This window comes from Terrapene carolina, unplaced genomic scaffold (genome assembly GCF_002925995.2).
Source record: "Terrapene carolina triunguis isolate 2854851 unplaced genomic scaffold, T_m_triunguis-2.0 Scaffold113, whole genome shotgun sequence".
NCBI classification, from domain to species: domain Eukaryota; kingdom Metazoa; phylum Chordata; order Testudines; family Emydidae; genus Terrapene; species Terrapene triunguis.
The window spans coordinates 18179431-18198444 of NW_020664464.1; the positions used below are offsets into that span (position 1 = coordinate 18179431).

General features: G+C 45.9%; 1 protein-coding gene across 2 annotated transcripts in view; it reads right to left on the reverse strand.

Moving 5' to 3' along the window:
* SLC28A3 (solute carrier family 28 member 3) overlaps positions 1-2259 on the reverse strand; it is a 65160-nt gene extending 62901 nt beyond the window's left edge. For both annotated transcript variants that reach the window (XM_024196075.2, XM_024196076.2), the window contains exon 1: positions 2139-2259. In XM_024196075.2, the coding sequence (XP_024051843.1) occupies positions 2139-2204 (66 nt within the window). In that variant the 5' untranslated portion in view covers positions 2205-2259. The remainder of the gene's footprint in view (positions 1-2138) is intronic.
* Between the last annotated feature and the right edge of the window lie 16755 nt (positions 2260-19014).

Consider the following 19014-nt stretch of genomic DNA (forward strand, 5'->3'; position numbering starts at 1 on the left):
GAAAAAAGCTCAAATATTTATACAAATAATAAAAATAAGTAAGAAATAATAAGTAAAATAAATTGTTCTCTTTACTTGTGTTCTAGCCTGTCTGTCAAAGTACACTCTCTCCACATTGTGAGGCAAATAGTCTTTCATGCCTGATGAAGGGAAATGCAGATATAACCCTTTGACCACAAACCAGTTACCAGTCAAGTCCACTGAGCACCATTGAAAGCTGTCGTATTTACTTTCTAAAACAAGCTTACTGCAGCAGATTTACTTTGTCCCTGTCTTTATTTTCTGTTATTTTGTGGTTTAATCATTAAACAGTTCATACACATCTGAGAGTTTGTTTATAGCGAGGTACAACAGATTCAAAGGGGTTTAAATTAAATTAATCACTTTCCTCTGTGCCATTATATTTAGGGCCTGGAGAACTGCTGACTACTTTGACCTTTTTATTGTATAGCAGGGAAATTATTGGTTGTTTAATATAATACAACCAGTACAACAGAAACTACCAGATATCATGTCTTTGAAGACAATAAGGGCCTACTCTGTGCTTAAGAGAAACAGACAGAAGGAAATAGGGGGAGCTGATGATCCTATTTTTCTCCTTGGCCCCTGTCAAGTGATTTATTTTTGTGCACAGGAAGCTAAACATCATCTTCTGATTTTTGTCCTTTGAGGGAATGAGTAATGTGTTACAAATAGAATCTCTATATAATTAAATCTTTTTGTTTTCTTCCAGCAAAAACATCACTACTGGTCAAATTCAGATATGATAATCTGGAGTATGCACCACTGAAGTCACTTGGATCAGGTCCTAAGTGCATTTCACTTCATTAACTTCCTAGAATTTGAACCCTCTTATACCAAGTCTGAATTTGTTCTGTGATTTAGCTGTAGCACCAGAATTGCAATGTGCACTTTGTGCGTTGAGGTAATTTCACTTCACTATGACTGGGGTTTCTCTCTGTCTGAGCTCACTGTAAGACACTGCACTAGTAATAACTATATACCATTGCTGGGTTTAGTTCAGTCAGCAAAAATGTTTATTTGGGGGAAAAAACTCTACAGATGATATCTGGTTGGTGTGAATGTTCCCATTAGCATGCAGAGTATAAAAGGAGTCACATGTTATTCTGGATGCTTTGTAATATCAGCTTGATGCCCTATGTGAACTGTGACTGGCTTATGTGCATGGCCCACAACAGTAAAAGCCAAATACTGTCCTTCCTGCTGATCCCTCCCACTGAACTTGGAACAAGGTGGGTTTGGGGGTTGTGGAAGGAGAGGAAGGAGTCTGTCCAGCACAGAGCAGCTTCAGGACCATAGTCTGTCCCCTCCCACACGTATGCCCCAGTACTTTAGGTGACAATGCTGCCTGATGGTGGATCCATTGGCCTCTCTGCTCCTTCTTCTCCTGTCCCTGCCCTGCTACTCATGTCTTGCTGTGCATGGATATGCAGGGAACCTTTGCTAAGCTGGGCTCCATGTTGTGCACAGCATGTGGGCCCCCTACATCCTACCTGCTCCTTGTCCCTCCCTGTAGCAGAATGTGCTCTTGCAGCCACTGCATTTAGTGAAGGAGCAAGATTTGCCCTGAGTGATTATGTGTGTGACTGTTTCTCTTAAGGCAAGGGCAGCTCTTTGATTAGAAGTTAAGGTGTGGGGGGGTCTAATGCTTTCCTCCTATTAATTTTCCTTGTTTTGGTGGGGCAGTTGTTTGCACCACAGTGATGACTTATTCCAACGCCCTCAGCTGCAATCAAAGCGGGCACTGTAAATTAACAATCCTAATAACAACTGAATACAATTTTAGTCTGAGATGCTCTGCACAGAGAAGATAGTGGGAAAAGTCAGTGGTGAGATCTGGGAGCACAGGTGACACACTGAATGCAGGAGGCTGAATGTGAACAGGAGACTTCTCAGCTATCCCAGCACACTGGGTAACAAAGGAAGGCAGTAAATGGAGCCTCTGAAAGTGTGCCAGTTCTGGTCAGTCCCTTTATTTAAGAGCCTGGCACACTGGCAGGATAGGTCTGCAAGTGTGCTGTAAAATATTTGTAGGTGCAGAGCAGAAATTGTTCTCTCTGTGCAGATTCCAAAAGCCTAGTAATTCCTTTCCAACCCCCTACAAAAATCAGGCTTACCTGAAATGAAGAATTATAGAATCCATCCGCCCCAGAAAGAGCACTGCTATTTTCTTTCAGCTCCATGTGTGTAACTTGGACAGGGATTTCTACCTCTCTGTTGAAAAAGGCAGGCTGGCAGCAGCACTTAGTTAATCTATCTAGTATTCTGTTTCTATTACTTAAAGTTTACCTGTGACCACTCCCATCCTGTTACTTCATGGCCCCACCTTCTAGCTCTTTTGAAACATCCCCCTGCACATAAAGGCAGGGTGAAGCAGAATTCCAAGCCTATTAAAATGACAGAAGGATTCATGCATGCAACAAAAGAAAAATGCCTTCCTGAGTGATCCAAAAGCAAACCATGTATTTTTACATAGCCTTCATTCACTCACACACAGAAAGCATGTAGTGCACAGAAAATCCTCCTCATCCAGATCTTTGAGAGGCAGCACTCACTTAATCTTTTGTGATGCTTGTCTTAAAATGCCAATCAAAATATATGAAATATCCATTGGCAGCTATTGAAACAAATGACTAATAAAAATAGTCAAAATAGCCAGAGACCTAGGATATTAAAAGGCTTGCTTTTTAAAAGATCAGGCCCTGAGATAATGTACAAGTGTGTGCAATTGCACGTTTAAGTGGCATGCACTGTGAATGTAGTTGTACCTGCAAATTGATATGACAACTTACACCAGCCGAGTCTCTGCCTTGTGTAGTGTAAAGGGGCCTTTGTGTACAAAAGAATAGATCCCAGGTGTTTCTACAGTCAAAGCACGCAACCAGCCTCCACCCCCACCAGCCCCTTCAGCTCTTCTTTATCCAGTATAAAGACACTAAAAGTCAAAAACATTTTTTTTCTTCTATGCAGATCACCTTTAAATGGGACTGTCTCAAAAACAATTATTGGTTTCCTAGTCATTTTGGGAACTGGAAGGATTACTGAACTGAAGGGCCCATTGTCTCTTCCATATACACAAGTAACTTCCATTAGTGTTCCTGTGAGTTAGCCTATTTATACCCATTGTGGAGAGAATTGACTACATAATCAAAGAATTTTACCTTTACAAAGACTGATACATAATTAGATCCAATGAATAGAAAACAATATCAAAAAGAGAACCTACAGTTTTTTATTTGTAGTGTTTCCTTATCAAGCTTTGTACAGGAATGGAGATAAATTTTAAAATACCAAAGTTATTTGGGAAATACATAATCCTTGCATAGTCATCTTTCTTATGTCTGGGGAAATCCAAATTCAGTGGAGTTACCTGGGTGTAAAACTGCTATCAGTGAGCTCAGATTCAGACCTATGGTCCAGGAATTTCAGATGAGGATTGTCAATTTGCATGCCTCCCTTTCTCCTTGAGAAAAACTGCACCACTGAGCTCCGCTCCATTCCCTTCCCTTGTTCAGCCCAGTACTTTCATACCACATGGGTGTAGCTAACATTCCATCATCTCCTTTTATTAAACAAAATGAGCAAATGAAATCCTGTATGTGTTTACAGTATTGCAGGGTGTCAGATGCTGTTACACAATGGATAGCCATCACTTCACAGCAATTACAAGAGAAAACAAGAGATTAATGCTATAGAGAAGACAACAATTGTTGAAAAGCATGCATTTAACATCCTTCCCTTGTAGCCAGTCCCCAAAACAGATGGGAGGTTTTTTCAGTGCTCTCTGAGAAAGATATCAAGCTATTTGAAAAGACTGACTGCAAAAAACGAACTTTCTTTGTGAATCCTGATAGACATATAGACAATTGTAAAGAAAAACACAAGTCCTGCTAAATGGATATACCTTCTGCCTGAGCTTTGTACTTATATACAAATTTACCTTTGAATAGGAGAAAAGGATGGCAGTTGATATAAATGAGCAACCTACAGCTATTGGAGGTGGAACTGATAGCCATCTTCAATGCTTTTTGGGCAACAGATACAGAAATGTAAGTAGTAAAATATGGAGAATTCTGGCAAGCAAATAAAGGTCCCAATCTTCAAAACAAGGCTGCCGCCACAATGTGACTAAACTGCATTAACCACAAAACTCTAATCACAAGGAACAGCAAACAAAACACTGTAGGACTCTGGAGGGTTGAGTAATGGGACAGCATTCAATTTGCTTTGAAAATCAGTCATTCAGCCTTGCTAGACCATATTATGCAAATCAAATTGTTTCCGTACATTTCCAGTAGCTGAGTAGATTAGAATTTTTACAGAACCCAAAGGCCTCAATCCACATCAGGGCCTCATTGGTGTAGGCACTGTGCCAACATATAGACCTTGTCTACACTGGCAAGCTTCTGCGTAGTAAAGCAGCTTTCTGCGCTGTAACTCCCGAGGTGTACGCATTGCCAAGCCACTTAGTGCGCAGAAACTGTGCAATTGTAGTGCTCTAAAAAAACACCCTGCCGAGAGGCGTACAGCTTTCTGTGCCAGGGCTACAACGCTGCAGTGCCAGTGTAGACATCATGGCAATTACAGCACTGCGATTGGCCTCTGGGAGTTGTCCCACAATGCCTGTTCTCACCTCTCTGGTCATCGGTTTGAACTCTACTGCCCTGCCCTCAGGTGACCAACCATCATCCCCACCCCATAAATTCCTTTGCAAATTTGAAAGTCCTCTTCCTGTTTGCTCAGTGACGCATGCAGTGGTCTCAGCGCATCTTTCTAGGTGGCCATGCAGGCGCCACGTGCTAGGCAATCCCCTGCTTGGAGCAATGCCGAGCTGCTGAACCTCATCAGCATTTGGGGAGAGGAGGCTGTCCAATCCCAGCTGCACTCCAGCTGTAGGAATTATGATACCTACGGACAGATTTCACGATGCATGACAGAAAGGGGCCATGACCGGGACACACTGCAGTGCAGGGTCAAAGTGAAGGAGCTGCGGAACGCCTACCACAAGGTGCAGGAGGCAAACCACCGCTCCGGTGCTGCGCCCATGAGCTGCTGGTTCTACAAAGAGCTGGACGCAATACTCGGTGGCAAACCCACCTCCACTGTGAAGGTCCCTGTGGATACTTCATTGGCTTGCGTGCCAGTCAAGATTGGACCGAACCAGGAGGAGGAAATCTTGGATGAAGAGGGGGAGGGGGACCCAGAGGCAGAGGATGGCTTGGAGGCCAGAGATGCATGCAGCTAGGAGCTCTTTTCTACCCCGGAGGAGCCTAGCCAGTCACAGCAGTCGGATCTTGGCGAAGCGCAAACAGGAGAGGAGGCCTCTGGTAAGTGGATCTGATTTTGGGAATTGCTGAAGTGATTTGTTGGGGGCAGGAGGGTTGCAGAAAGCAGGCTTGTCTCCCACCGCATGCCTATTCTGAGCGGCGGAACAGGCTGTTGATAGACTCCCTCACTTCACGAGAATCCTCCTCAGAGATCTCCAGGAAACTCTCGTGGAGATACTGGGCAATCTGCTGCTGCAGGTTCCTTGGCAGAGCTTCTTTGTTTCTTGCCCCATTAACAGTAACTTTCCCGCACCACTGTCCCATCACGGGGAGCTGGAGGGGGACCATTGCTTGCCCTCAGCAGCGAGATGTCTTCCATAATGATCACATCCTGTGGAAAGTGTGGGGGCAGGAATGATTATCTGGCTCCCCCTACAGTGCTGGCTCTCCCCAAGAGTCAGGGCCAGCTCCAGGCACCAGCGAAGGAAGCAGGTGCTTGGGGTGGCCAATGGAAAGGGGTGGCATGTCTAGATCTTCGGCGGTAATTCGGCGGCAGATCCCTCAGTCCCTCTCGGAGCGAAGGACCTGCCACCAAATTGCCACAGAAGAATTAAGCGGCGTGGCTGAGCTGCCGCCGAAGTGCCGCCGATCGGGGCTTTATCTTCTTTTTTTTTTGTTCGCTTCGCTGCTTGGGGAAGCAAAAAAGATGGAGCTGGCCCAGCCAAGAGCCACATGCCCAGTGTACAGCAGGGTCCGGAAAGAGTGATTTACCTTGCCCCTGCACCTACTCACCATTTTGGGGGTATTGTGGCTCATGTGTGCTTGCCTGGGGCCAGTCAGTTAGGGACAGGTGTGTGAGTACTGGCTGTGTTTTAAATCACTGAATCAAACAATACTGCTTCTGTAAAACATTTCATTTAAACTTCACAGAAATGATCTTGGGAGCCCAGCCTCCCACTTTGTTATAAGTGACAGAACGGTAGTGCAGAATTAGAAAGCGGCCAAGAAGAACTAAGGGGACTTTCTCTGTGACGTTATGATGCACTCCGCTGCCAAGAAACAGGAATTGAAGGAGTTGCAGGAAAGCGAGAAGAGGGACCGAAAGGAGAATGCGGCACACCAGAAAGAAGCCACGGAGCAGCTCTTAAACGTTATGGAGCACCAAGTGGACACGCTCCAGGTGATACTAGCTCTTCAAACTGAGCAGCTCCGCGCCCACCCTCCCCTGCAGCTGCTGTCACAAAACTCTTTCCCATGTGCCCCCCAGACACCGCCAACACACTGTTATCAACCTCCTGGCTCCAGTCTCTACCCGCAGCATTCCACTCCTCCCCCCTCACAGTCCAGCAGTGTGAACTCCCACTACCCACTGCACTCAACACCGTCAGCAGTTTGGCCCTGCTGAAGTACAGCACCCGCTGCATTGTTCTACATGGGGAAAAATTAGTGGGCAGCCACCGGCAGCCAAGCATCCCTCATGCCCCGCCTCACCACCTCCTCCTCCTCCTCCTCCTCCTCCTCCCTCGCCCCTGAGCGTGCTGCATCCCCGCTCCTCTGCCTACCTCCCAGCATTTCCCACCTGCCACGCTCCGGGAGGGCGGGGACGAACTGGAACATGGCACACTTAGGGGAGGAGGTGGGGAAGAGGCGGGGATTTGGGGAAGGAGTTGGAATAGGGGCAGGGAGGGGGCGGAGTTGGGGCGGGGACTTTGAGGAAGGGGTGGGAAGGAGCAGGGCAGGGGCAGGGGCGGGGCCTCATGGAAGGGGTGGAGAGGGGGCGGGGCCAGGGGCAAAGGGGGGGTGTCAAGCACCCACAGGAAAGAGGGGAAGTCAGTGTCTATGATTGGGTATGATCTGTAGCCATCCAGGACCCCTTCTCCTCTTGAGACCTTCCCTTCCCCTATCCCCCTCCCTGCTGATGAATTTTTTCATTAGACTCTCTCCTCCGGCTGTTGTCTTTTAATAAAAGAATTGTGTTGGTTTGAAAGCAATCATTATTAAGTGAAAGCAAAAAAAGCACTGCAAAGCAACATACAATTATGTTAAGCCCCCTTCTTGCATCATGGGCACCAATCACCTCCTAGCATTACAAGCACTGCAATCCCGAGCAAAGCAACAAATATTAGTGGCTTTCAGCTTCAAATTGCTGCCTCGAGGCATCCCTGATCCTTATGGCCCCGTGCTGTGCCCCTCTAATAGCCCTGGTCTCTAGCTGTTCAAATTCAGCCTCCAGGCGCTAAGCCTCTGCGGTCCAGCCCTGAGTGAAACTTTCACCCTTCCCTTCACAAATATTATGGAGTGTACAGCACGCGGCTATAAGCATAGGAATATTGTCATCGGCAAGGTCCAACTTCCCATACAGGCATCACCAGCGGGCTTTTAAACGGCCAAATGCATACTCAACAGTCATTCTGCACTTGCTCAGCCTGTTGTTGAACTGCTCCTTGCTGCTGTCAAGTTGCCCCGTGTATGGCTTCATAAGACATGGCATTAAGGGGTAGGCAGGGTCTCCCAGGATCACAATGGGCATTTTGACTTCCCTTACGGTGAACTTCTGGTCTGAGAAGAAAATCCTTGCTTGCAACTTCTTGAACGGGCCAGTGTTCCGAAAGATGCGTGCGTCATGCACCTTTCCAGACCAGCTGCGTTAATGTCCGTGAAACACCCACAGTGAACCACAAGCGCCTGGAAAACTACTGAGAAATACCCCTTCTGATTAATGTGGTACCTGGTCTGGTGCCAGAATTGGAATGTGTATACCATCTGTCGCCCCTCCACAGTTAGGGAAGCCCATTTGTGCAAAGCCATCCACAATGTCACACACGTTGCCCAGAGTCTTTGGCCTGGTCCACACTACCCCCCCACTTCAGACTAAGGTACGCAAATTCAGCTACGTTAATAACGTAGCTGAATTCGAAGTACCTTAGTCCGAACTTACTGTGGGTCCAGACGCGGCAGGAAGGCTCCCCCATCGATGCTGCGTACTCCTCTCGCTGAGCTGGAGTACTGGCGTCGACGGCGAGCACTTCCGGGATCGATCCCAGAACATCGATTGCCTGCCGTCGGACCCGGAGGTAAGTGTAGACATACCCACAGTCTTTTGGAGCAGTATGCGATTAATGGCCCTGCACACTTCCATCAACACGACTCTAACTGTTGACTTTTCCACTCCAAACTGGTTAGTAACCGATCAGTAGCATTCTGGAGGAGCCAGCTTCCACAGTGCAATTGCCATGCGCTTCTCCAGCCACAGGGCAGCTCTCGTTCTCGTGTCCTTTCGCCGTAGGGCTGGGGCGAGCTCATCACACAGACCCATGGATGTGGCTTTCCTCATGCGAAAGTTCTGCAGCCACTGCTCATCATCCCAGACGTGCACGATGATGTGATCCCACCACTCACTGCTTGTTTCCCGAGCCCAAAAGTGCCGTTTCACTGTGGTCAGTACCTCCGTGAATGCCACAAGCAATCTCGTGTTGTAGCTACTAGGCGTGGTGAGATCAATGTCACACTCCTCTTGTCTTTGTAGTTTAAGGAATAACTCCACTTCCACTCGTGATGTGTTGGTCAGAGCAAGGAGCATACTGGTCAGCAGTTCGGGATCCATTCCTGCAGCTGAAGAGGCTGGGCGTGCAGTAAACAAACCATTGAAAGATGGCGCCAAATGTAGATGGAAGCACAGGGATTGCTGGGATGCAAAGCAATGCATCACGGGGCATTGGGACAGGACCCAGAATGCCCCGCAACCCCCTCCACCTTACTGCAAGTCTCAGCTGCAAAAGAGAAAGAGGTGCGCTGTGGGATAGCTGCCCAGCGTGCACCGCTCCAAATAGTGCTGCAAGTGTGAACACTCTATTGCGCAGGCATCTGTCAGTGTGAACACACAACAGCGGTTTCCCTTCTGCGCTCTCTGAGTGGCACTGTAACTGCCGGCACTGTAACTTTGCCAGTGTAGATCTGCCCATAGGAAGATCTTGTCCCAGCCCCAAAGAGATTATAATCTATACAGAGAAGACAGACAAAGGTTTGAGGAGAGGAATGCAATATATAAACAGAGTAAGGGTTGACAATTTTTTTTTTTAAATCGTGAATGTGGTGGTAGCAATTTCATAGTTAAGGGCACTTTGGACTTTTTCACTTAAAACAGCACTGATATTCCTCTGCTGCTGTGGTTCTCAACCTCTTCAGACTCCTGTACCCCTTTCACGAGTCTGATTTGTCTTGCGAACGCCCAAGTTTCACCTCACTTAAAAACTACTTGCTTACAAAATCAGACATAAAAATTGAAAAAAGTGTCACTGAAAAATTGCTTACTGAAAAATTGCTGACTTTCTCATTTTTACCATGTAATTATAAAATAAATCAATTAGAATATAAATATTGTACTTATATTTCAGTGTGATACTTGAGCCTGTATTTCACTTGAGCCTTGTCATTCTGGGAGGCACTGAAGTGACAGCAACAATTAAGTTTTTCTCCACATTGAGTCTATTCCTACTCTTGATGGCAATCATTGCAGAAAATAAGACCTCAGAAAGATATGTTGATCCAAAAGGTAACAGAACATCCAAAGCATGGTTCCCAAGGTCAGTGTATTTTTTTGTACTCAACACCAGAACAGGTAGGTGTGGAATCATTAAACTTCATTTGCAGACCACAGTCTGAGGATAGCTCAAGAAGATTTTCTTGCTGACTGGTAGAGAGGTTACTGCTGCTTACATCTGACAAAATGAATGTGTTTCTGACCCAGTCGAGTTGTGCTGAATGTTGGGAAATATGACTTGAGCTCAGATGTCAAATGGGCCAAATGATCTACTATTATTTCTTTAATTTTGCTCTGCTCAATTTCCCCAGTTCAGACATCAGTGACATATGCATGAAGCAGTGGAAAACAGGTAAAGTCTTTGTCTCCACATTTGCACTTCTGGAATTCAGTTTTTCTTGATAAAAGCATCCACTTGGTCATAGAGAGTCAGAATGTTAGTGTCATGGCCTCGCATGGACAAATTTAGATCATTCAGCTTGCTAAATATATCTACAAGGTAGGCAAGTTGAGTTAACCACACAATATTGTCAAACACAGAGGCAAGAGGGGATGAATAATCAGAAATGTGTGAACTTCTGTGCATAATTCAAAGGCTGTCAAGTACTTTCCCTCTTCGGAGCCACTGAATCTGTGTGTGAAGCAACAGTTGCTGATATTCTGACCCCATCTCTTCACAAAGAATGTGAAACAGGTAAGCACTGAGTGGCTTGAACTTGATAAAGTTGAGAATTTTGAAAGACTCATTTAAAATTTCATGCAAAGTCCCATCTTTTTTGAAGCAAGTGGCTCTCTGTATATGATACAGTGCACCTGATACTACTGCAAGGAAGGCTTTTCTTTCCTGATCCTAGCTACAAGTCTGTTCACTCTCCCAGTCAATGCAGCCACCCCATCAAGTGCAAACAAATTTGCATAAATTCCAACTCAAATCGTGTCCAGGAAAAAAAAGTCAATTAGTTTAAAAATGGCCTCTCCAATTGAGTTTGCCTTTATAATTTGCAAAATAGTATGTGCTGTTGAGATCAGTGGTTTCAGGGTATCAAACTTAAGCAATCAACTGAGCTTCTCCACTAATATCTGTGGACTCATCAAGCTGAAGGGCAAATGTTTTTGCCATTTTAAGTTTCTCTACAAGTTGACAGACAATATACTCAGCCATTTCTCCAATTCTACAATACAGTTCATTTGATAAGGGTACTTTCTTGAGAGTATCAGCTGCTTTTTTTTAATCAAGCATGTTTTCTGCAAGTGCCACAGCGGCAGGCAGAATCAGATCTTCTGCAATTGTGGATGACTTCTTTCATTTTGCTACTAAAAGGCAGACAGCATATGAAGCTTCGAGTGCTTTTGTAGAAATAGTAGAAGCTTTTTTTTTTTTCATTTTAAGCTGGCAAGTCTGGGACTCAGAAAGCTTTCTTTGAAAAAGTTCTACTGGTCTTACCCACATGCACAGGGTGTTTTGTCTTTGGGTATGTCTACACTACGGGATTACTCCGAATTTACAGAATTCGATTTTTGGCAACTGATTGTATAAAGTCGAGTGCATGTGGCCACACTAAGCACATTAATTCAGCGGTGTGCGTCCATGTACCGAGGCTAGCGTCGACTTCCGGAGCGTTGCACTGTGGGTAGCTATCCCATAGTTCCCGCAGTCTCCCCCGCCCATTGGAATTCTGGGTTGCGATCCCAATGCCTGATGAGGCCAAAAGTTTGTCGCGGGTGGTTATGGGTAAGTGTCGTCAGTCAATCCTCCCTCCATGAAAGCAACGGCAGACAATCATTTCGCGCCTTTTTCCCTGGATTGCCCAAGCAGACGCCATAGCACGGCAACCATGGAGCCCCTTCAGCCTTTTTTCACTGTCACCATATGTCTACTGGATGCTGCTGACCGACGCGGTACTGCAGCGCTACACAGCAGCATCCCCTTGCCTTTGCAAGTTAGCAAAGATGGTTACCAGCCATACTGTACCATCTGCTGCTTTGCAAATTGGCAAAGACGGTTACCAGTCATACTGTACCGTCTGCTGCTGTCATGGGTGCTCCTGGCCGGCCTCAGTGGGTCGGTCGCGGGCGCCTGGACAAAAATGGGAATGACTCACCAGGTCATTCTCTTCTTTAAGTTTTGTCTAATGGAGAGTCAGTCCTGCCTAGAATATCAGGCAAGCCTACTAAAGAACCAGAGAGGCAAACGGCCGCTCCGGGTCAGAGCCCCAGACATCCCGCAGAAATGATGAGCTGCATGCCATTCTAGGGGGTGCCCCTACAACAACCCCACCTGTTGCTTCCCTCCTCCCCCACCCATCCCGGGCTACCTTGGCAGTTATCCCCCCATTTGTGTGATGAAGTAATAAAGAATGCATGAATTTGAAACAACACTGACTTTATTGCTTCTGCAAGCAGAGATCAAAGGGAGGAGGGGAGGGCGGCTGGCTTACAGCAAAGTCGAGTGAACCACCATTCTGCACTTGCTCAGCCTATAGCTGAAAATGGGAATCTGTGATAAGCACTAGGATAGAAGCATAGGCAGGACTGAATCTCCATTTGTGTGTGGGCCTTTGGTTGACACTGGTAAAATGCAAAATGTCCCAGGATATATATGTTGGGGGGACAGTTCTAAATGGCAGCTTTATTTTTTTATTTGCAGCAAAATGTAGAGGTCTAAGTATCTGATTGTGAGCCCTGGGAGCAAGGGGCAGGCTGGGGTAGGTGGGACCGCGCGGTGCTGCCGACTGGGAGAGCAGCCTGAGGCAGAAGCCCTCAGCTGGCATGATATTCCAGGCAGGACTGAATCTCCATTACACAAAACTTAAAGAAGAGAATGACCTGGAGTCATTCCCTTTTTTGTCCAGGTGCCCCCGACCGACCTCACCAAGGCCAGCCGGGAGCACTCATGTCGCCCCCGACCGACCTCACCGAGGCCAGGCAGGAGCACCCACGGGACGACGATGATGGTTATCAGTCATACTGCACCGTCTGCCGTCCGCAAGGCAAAGCAAGGCAAGGCAAGGGGATGCTGCTGTGTAGCGCTGCAGCACCGCGTCTGCCAGCAGCATCCAGTAGACATACGGTGACAGTGAAAAAGGGTGAGAAACGATTTTTTTCCCTTTGCTTTCACGGCGGGGGAGGGGCGGGGGGGGACCTGACGACATATACCCTGAACCACTTGCGACAATGTTTTTGACCCGTCAGGCATTGGGAGCTCAACCCAGAATTCAAATGGTTTTCGGAGAGTGTGGGAACTGTGGGATAGCTACAGTCATCAGTCGCCCCTCCCTCCATGAGCGTCCATTTGATTTTTTGGCTTTCTGGTACGCTTGTCTCAGCTCCTTAAGTTTCACGCAGCACTGTGTTGAGTCCCTGTTGTGGCCTCTGTCCATCATGGCCTTGGAGATTTTTTCAAATGTTTTGGCATTTTGTCTTTTGGAACGGAGTTCTGATAGAACAGATTCATCTCCCCATACAGAGATCAGATCCAGTATCTCCCGTATGGTTCATGCTGGAGCTCTTTTTTGATTCTGGCTGTGCTGATGAGCTCTGCATGGTCACCTGTGCTGATCAGCGCTCCATGCTGGGCAAACAGGAAATGAAATTCAAAAGTTCGTGGGGTTTTTCCTGTCTACCTGGCCAGTGCATCCGAGTTCAGATTGCTATCCAGAGCGGTCACAACGGTTCACTGTGGGATAGCTCCCGGAGGCCAATACCGTCGAATTGCGGCCACACTAACCCTAATTTGAAATGGCAGTGTCGATTTCGGCACTACTCCCCTCGTTGGAGAGGAGTACAGAAATCGATTTTAAGAGCCCTTTATGTTGAAGTAAATGGCTTCGTTGTGTGGACGGGTGCAGGGTTAATTCGATTTAACGCTGCTAAATTCGAACTAAACTCGTAGTGTAGACCAGGCCTTCAAATGTCATTGCAATGCGCCAGCTTCATACTGTTGTTTCATAGAGTTTCTCTGCAAAGGAAACTCAAAGCTTGAGCTGGATTGCTATTTGTAGATGTGAATCCAAAAGCAATATATTTTTGCAGAACTGACTATGGTTTTTCCCCCCACTTATTTTCAATTCCTTACAAATTTCACTGTCACCACTATTGCCGCTTCCAGCTCCTCATTTTAAAAATCTATTTTTACATTGCAACCTCATATACACCAGGACGACTCCAACTTCATTAACGTGCTTTCAGGCATCAGGAAATGACATAAAATGCATGTCTAATACAGTGCATATATGCACATTATGTTACCTTATAATATATAGAGTGCAATATAAAAAAGTCATTGTATGAAATTTTAGTTTGTATTGATTTCACTAGTATTTTTTATGTAGCCTGTTGTAAAACTAGGCAAATATCTAGTGGGGTTGATGTGCCCCCTGCAAGACCTCTGCATAGTCTCCAAATTTACCAGCTACTGTTTTATTTTCTAGAATATTTGGGTAAAATTTGCAAAAGTATCTAATCCATCAACTTTCTGTGAGACCTAGGTTTTTCATTTTTGAAAATGAGACTTGGCACTTTTGAAAAAATTTACCCATTCTGAATAAAATATTTGTTATCTTTGTTATAGAAAGCCATTATAAAAGTGCTCAGTGTCAAAGTGCTCAGTAGGATAAGAATTAACTCAAAAAATTCTTGGGAATCTATTTTTGAGCCACATATGCTGCCTTAACTTGTTATGATCTCTGCACCACCCAGCACACCTAAGGCAGTTGCTAAAAATATGACTCTGATTAGGTTTAGGAGAGAGAAGAATATCGACCAAATTGCTCTGTGCCTCTGTCTCATGTCTTTCACTGGAAACATTTCTTTCTTTTATCTTACTCCACTAAACTGTAACTTGTCTGTTCCGTATAACTGAAACAGACCAGGAGCCATTACCCTCTCTGAGATTTAGATTCTTTAGAAAAAGTGGAATTTTTACCCCAAAGACTAATTGTTCCTAGGGAGTTGGCCATCATATCCATTCTTAAAAGACTGGTTTACTGTTGCCCTGCCCATAAGCAGTTATCTACATCAGTGCCAAATGGGTGTAAAATAATACCATTCTGAATTGGAAGCATTTTATACCCAATTTGTACCAATTTTGAATAAAAATTGGGTAGAAAATGTAAATTGGCGCAGTTTGCAGGTCACAGACCTGGTAGACTAATTATTATGATACAATTACAGCTGCTTACACTCTGCTGTACTAATACAGGCTTGTGTGCTAGAATGTTTGAGGGCACCTTCACTTAAAAAAATAAAAGTAAGAGATGCCTGGGCAGAAAGTCATTTATTGGGTTTGAACCACTTAGTGTGACTGATCCATAAAGTTTTTAAGGCATCTTCTAGGGGCTGGTATATGCTATAGACTATGTTTGAACATGGTTGTGAAGATACAGAGTTAACTGGGATGGTGCCGAATGTGAGTTAGTGCTCAATGTGGCCCAGAAAAAGTATGTACAGCATCTTGTCTGCTGGGTGTAAACATGATTGGCTGACATAATGTTGAACAAAAGTTGTCTTAGCCCACTCTATTATTCCTAAGAAACCTCCCAAACAGACTCAAGTCTGTTGCATCCCTTGGGATAAAACAATAAAAAAAGGTATTCCACCACAACAGGAATACAGAAACCTTGACTTCAAACCAAAGGAGCTGAAGGTTAGGCCATGACACAGATATATCATCTCCAAACCCAATCCAATACTCCTCTGCTCTGAGCGCTCATGGGTTGTTAGAATGATAGAATCAGTAGAAAATCCAATCAGTGCCCACTATTTTCTGTCTGAGTCCCTTCTGGTCAGGGTTTTTGTCAGTGCAGCTGATAACTCCACAGCAATGGCCAATAGCAAAAAAGTGAGCTTTCGAAAGAGCCAGAGAAGAACTGTACATGGACAAACATATTTACTGTTGTGTGTTATAATTTAGCATTCATCTCAAAGGAAAGGTGAGAAACAAAACATGGCCACTGTTTTCAATGTAAAATTTCCTCATTTTGCTAAGGAAAATATTTGCTCTGAAAACTAAGCACCTGATCCTGCACACATTGTCATTACCAACCCTGCACTAATCTTGACTTCAATAGGTGCAGTATCAGGCCTGTACAGTTTTGAAAAACTTGGACCGGTGAGAAATGCGTCATTAATCCTTATAACAGCTGTGGAATTTCATGAATCTCACCCTTTTACCATATACACAGTTTTTCATAACCACTTTCTCCAGTGGAAAATTTTTACATGGTCATGAAAATGGTAAGGGTGACGGGAAGGAGTGAAGCTACTTCTCAATACTGGGGAATATACAAAATAATTCCAGGTAGGTAAGTAGTAATTTGGCCACTTTTCTTGGCAAAAGCCCAACTTTTGGGCTAAAGGAGAACATTTTTGTGGGTGTACTTCTCTGCTGTTGCTCTTGAAGTATGGGTCTTTCAGCAGCAATACAGACAATTAGGTTAAGATGAGATACTTTGTATTTTCCAAGAATATTTACAACACTGATTACAGAACGAGCCACATCTCATGGGAGAGATCAGGGTGACTGCCCTATAAAGAGCAGCGAGAGGCTGCAATAAAGTGGGGAAATCAGGACATGGGAGGGAGACCGCAGAGAGTGTGAAAGGCTCCCGCAGGGAAGACTTAGGGCACGTGTATATTGCAAAACACAGAAAACAAAACACCCTACCCATTCAAACCCCTGTGGCAGTGAGTCTCAGAGCCTGGATCTATAGACTTAGGCTCATGCTATAGTGCTAAAAATAACTCTGTAAACATTCTTGCTTGGGCTCTGACAAACGTTCCCATTGAAATGGTTTCAGAGTCCGAGCATGAGCCCTGAGTCTGTAGACCCAGGCTCTGAGACTCGCTGCCATAAGCATGTGTTTTTTCTCCCCCCTCAGCATAGACATAACTTCTGAGGTCCAGGGAGCTGTGAGAGAGGAGCTGAAGTGAGCAGGAGGCTTCTGCTAGAGACCCTGTCTGGCAAAAGGATTTGGGCCTTGAAGCCAGAACCACAGGGCTGAAAAAGGCTGAGCTTCAACCAGGTCAAGTCAGAGTACTGGAAGAGACCCTGACTGGAAGAAGGGCTTGGGGGCCTGGAAGCCATAGGGCTGAGCTCCAGCCATGTAAAGCCTGAGGGCTGACCTACACTAGAAAGTTAGGTTGGCTTAACTACTCCACTCAGGGCTGTGAAAAACGTTACACCCTGTGCAATGTAAATAAGCTGACCTAAATCTCACTGTAGACAACGCTGTGGACAGAAGAATTTTTCCATTGATTTAGCTACTGCCCTTCGCAGAGGAGGATTTACTACAGGGCTGGAAGGGATTCCAACCCTTCCACCGCCGTAATAAGTCTCTATACTACAGTGCTAGAGCAGCACAGCTGGGCCGCTGTAGTGTTTCTAGTGTAGACGTACCCAAAGAGACTTGGAATTGGGACCTAGCTCTGGGAAGAAGGGAGAGTGGCTGAAGTGGGGTTGGGGCTGGAGGGCTAGTATGTTAAGACTCAATAAATGGAACCCCAGTAGGGGAATGCTTTAATTACCTGTGGACTGTGAGTTAAGGGACCCAGAAGAGGGGAGAGATTGGTAACAGGGCACTGCCGAAGCTCCTCTGGCCATGAGGGGGTGCTCAGGAGATGACCTGAACTTTGTATGGTCATTTACATTCATACAAAGTGGTGGTAAAATGCTACCAAATTAGAATGGCAAATGACCATACGAGGTGCAAAGTGGTGAAGAAATTGTAATTCTAACGGGCAAAGTTGAAGAATAAGCCAAAGAAACCTGTTGCTTCAGGAAACAAACACACAAAAGGGATTCCTGTGGAATTAACACTTTCTGGAAAACAACACACATCTGTTAGCCACAAGATGAGGAATAGGCTGTCTAGGTCAGAACTGTCCAGAACATCTGAATTCAGGGGCCTGAGCACTTGACCACTCTTTACTTGAAATTCTTCCATGGGAAGATCTCAGAGAAGATGTTTGCTTTGTAAGTACTTGGGGGATCATCAATGCTCCCAGAATAACTTTGCCATCCCAAGATCAACTTGCTGAACATCACTTTTGCGGTTTTACTATCATACAGCTTCACCCTGTGAAGCCATAAAATGTACAGCCCACAATGCTGTGGGAAGGAACAAAGAGGATGCAGGAAGCAATCCTATGAAGGAAATTGGAAATATAAAATATATGTTCTTCCTGTAATTCTGAAGATGTTTCAAAACCTCTTTAGTGAGTTAATTCCACCTAAAGAGTCTCTGAGAAATGGAGCGCAAAGGGATGGACACACAAGAAGAGAACCTGGTTACATTCCAGTGGAACAATGCCACAAACGGTGAATCAAAGGTAAAGGACAGTGGTTCACATATGATCATCTTTATCTGACAACTGATCAGCCCCAGTTGTCATAAAAAATAAAGATAAGATCAAAAGGTCATTTGTTAGAGTAACACTTTGAATGGACATATGTTTCTCTCCTCCTTTCACTGGCTAAGATAAGTCTCAGGTATCTTGGTGGGAATCCCTGGTCAAAATCAAAGTAACAAAACATTGAGAGACAACTATCTCAACGTGCTTCATGAAAGCTATGTATAGGGCTAGGCATATATGCAGGCTGGCGGTTACTTGATGTTTGGTTGATAATGGAATTCCTGCTTCCTGCTCAATAAAAGTGAAACTCATACCTCTGCAGAGGGACAGCACAACATCCAAGTATAACTGAAGTACCACTTGGTGTGCAAACTACGGCCCGCGGGCCACATCCGGCCCGCGGGACCCTTCTGCCCGATCCCCTGAGCTCCTAGCTCAGGAGGCTAGCCCCCGGCCCCTCCCCCACTGTTCCCTCTCCCCCGCAGCCTCAGCTCGCCCCGCCGCCGGCGCAATGCTCTGGGCAGCAGGGCTGCGAGCTCCTGACCCGGTGCTCTGTGCTGTGCGGTGCGTGGCTATCTCCAGCTAGGCGGCCCCCAGCCACTGGTGCTCCAGGCAGCGTGGTAAGGGGGCGGGGGGGGGTTGGATAGAGGGCAGGGGAGTTCAGGGTGGTGGTCAGGGAGTGGGGGTGTGGATAGGGGTTGGGGCAGTCAGAGTGCAGGGAACAGGGGGATTGAATGTGGGCAGGGGTCCCGGGGGGGGGCAGTCAGGGGCAGGGGTTCCAGAGGCGGTCAGGGGACAGGGAGAAGGAGTGGTTGGATGGGGCAGGGCTCCAGG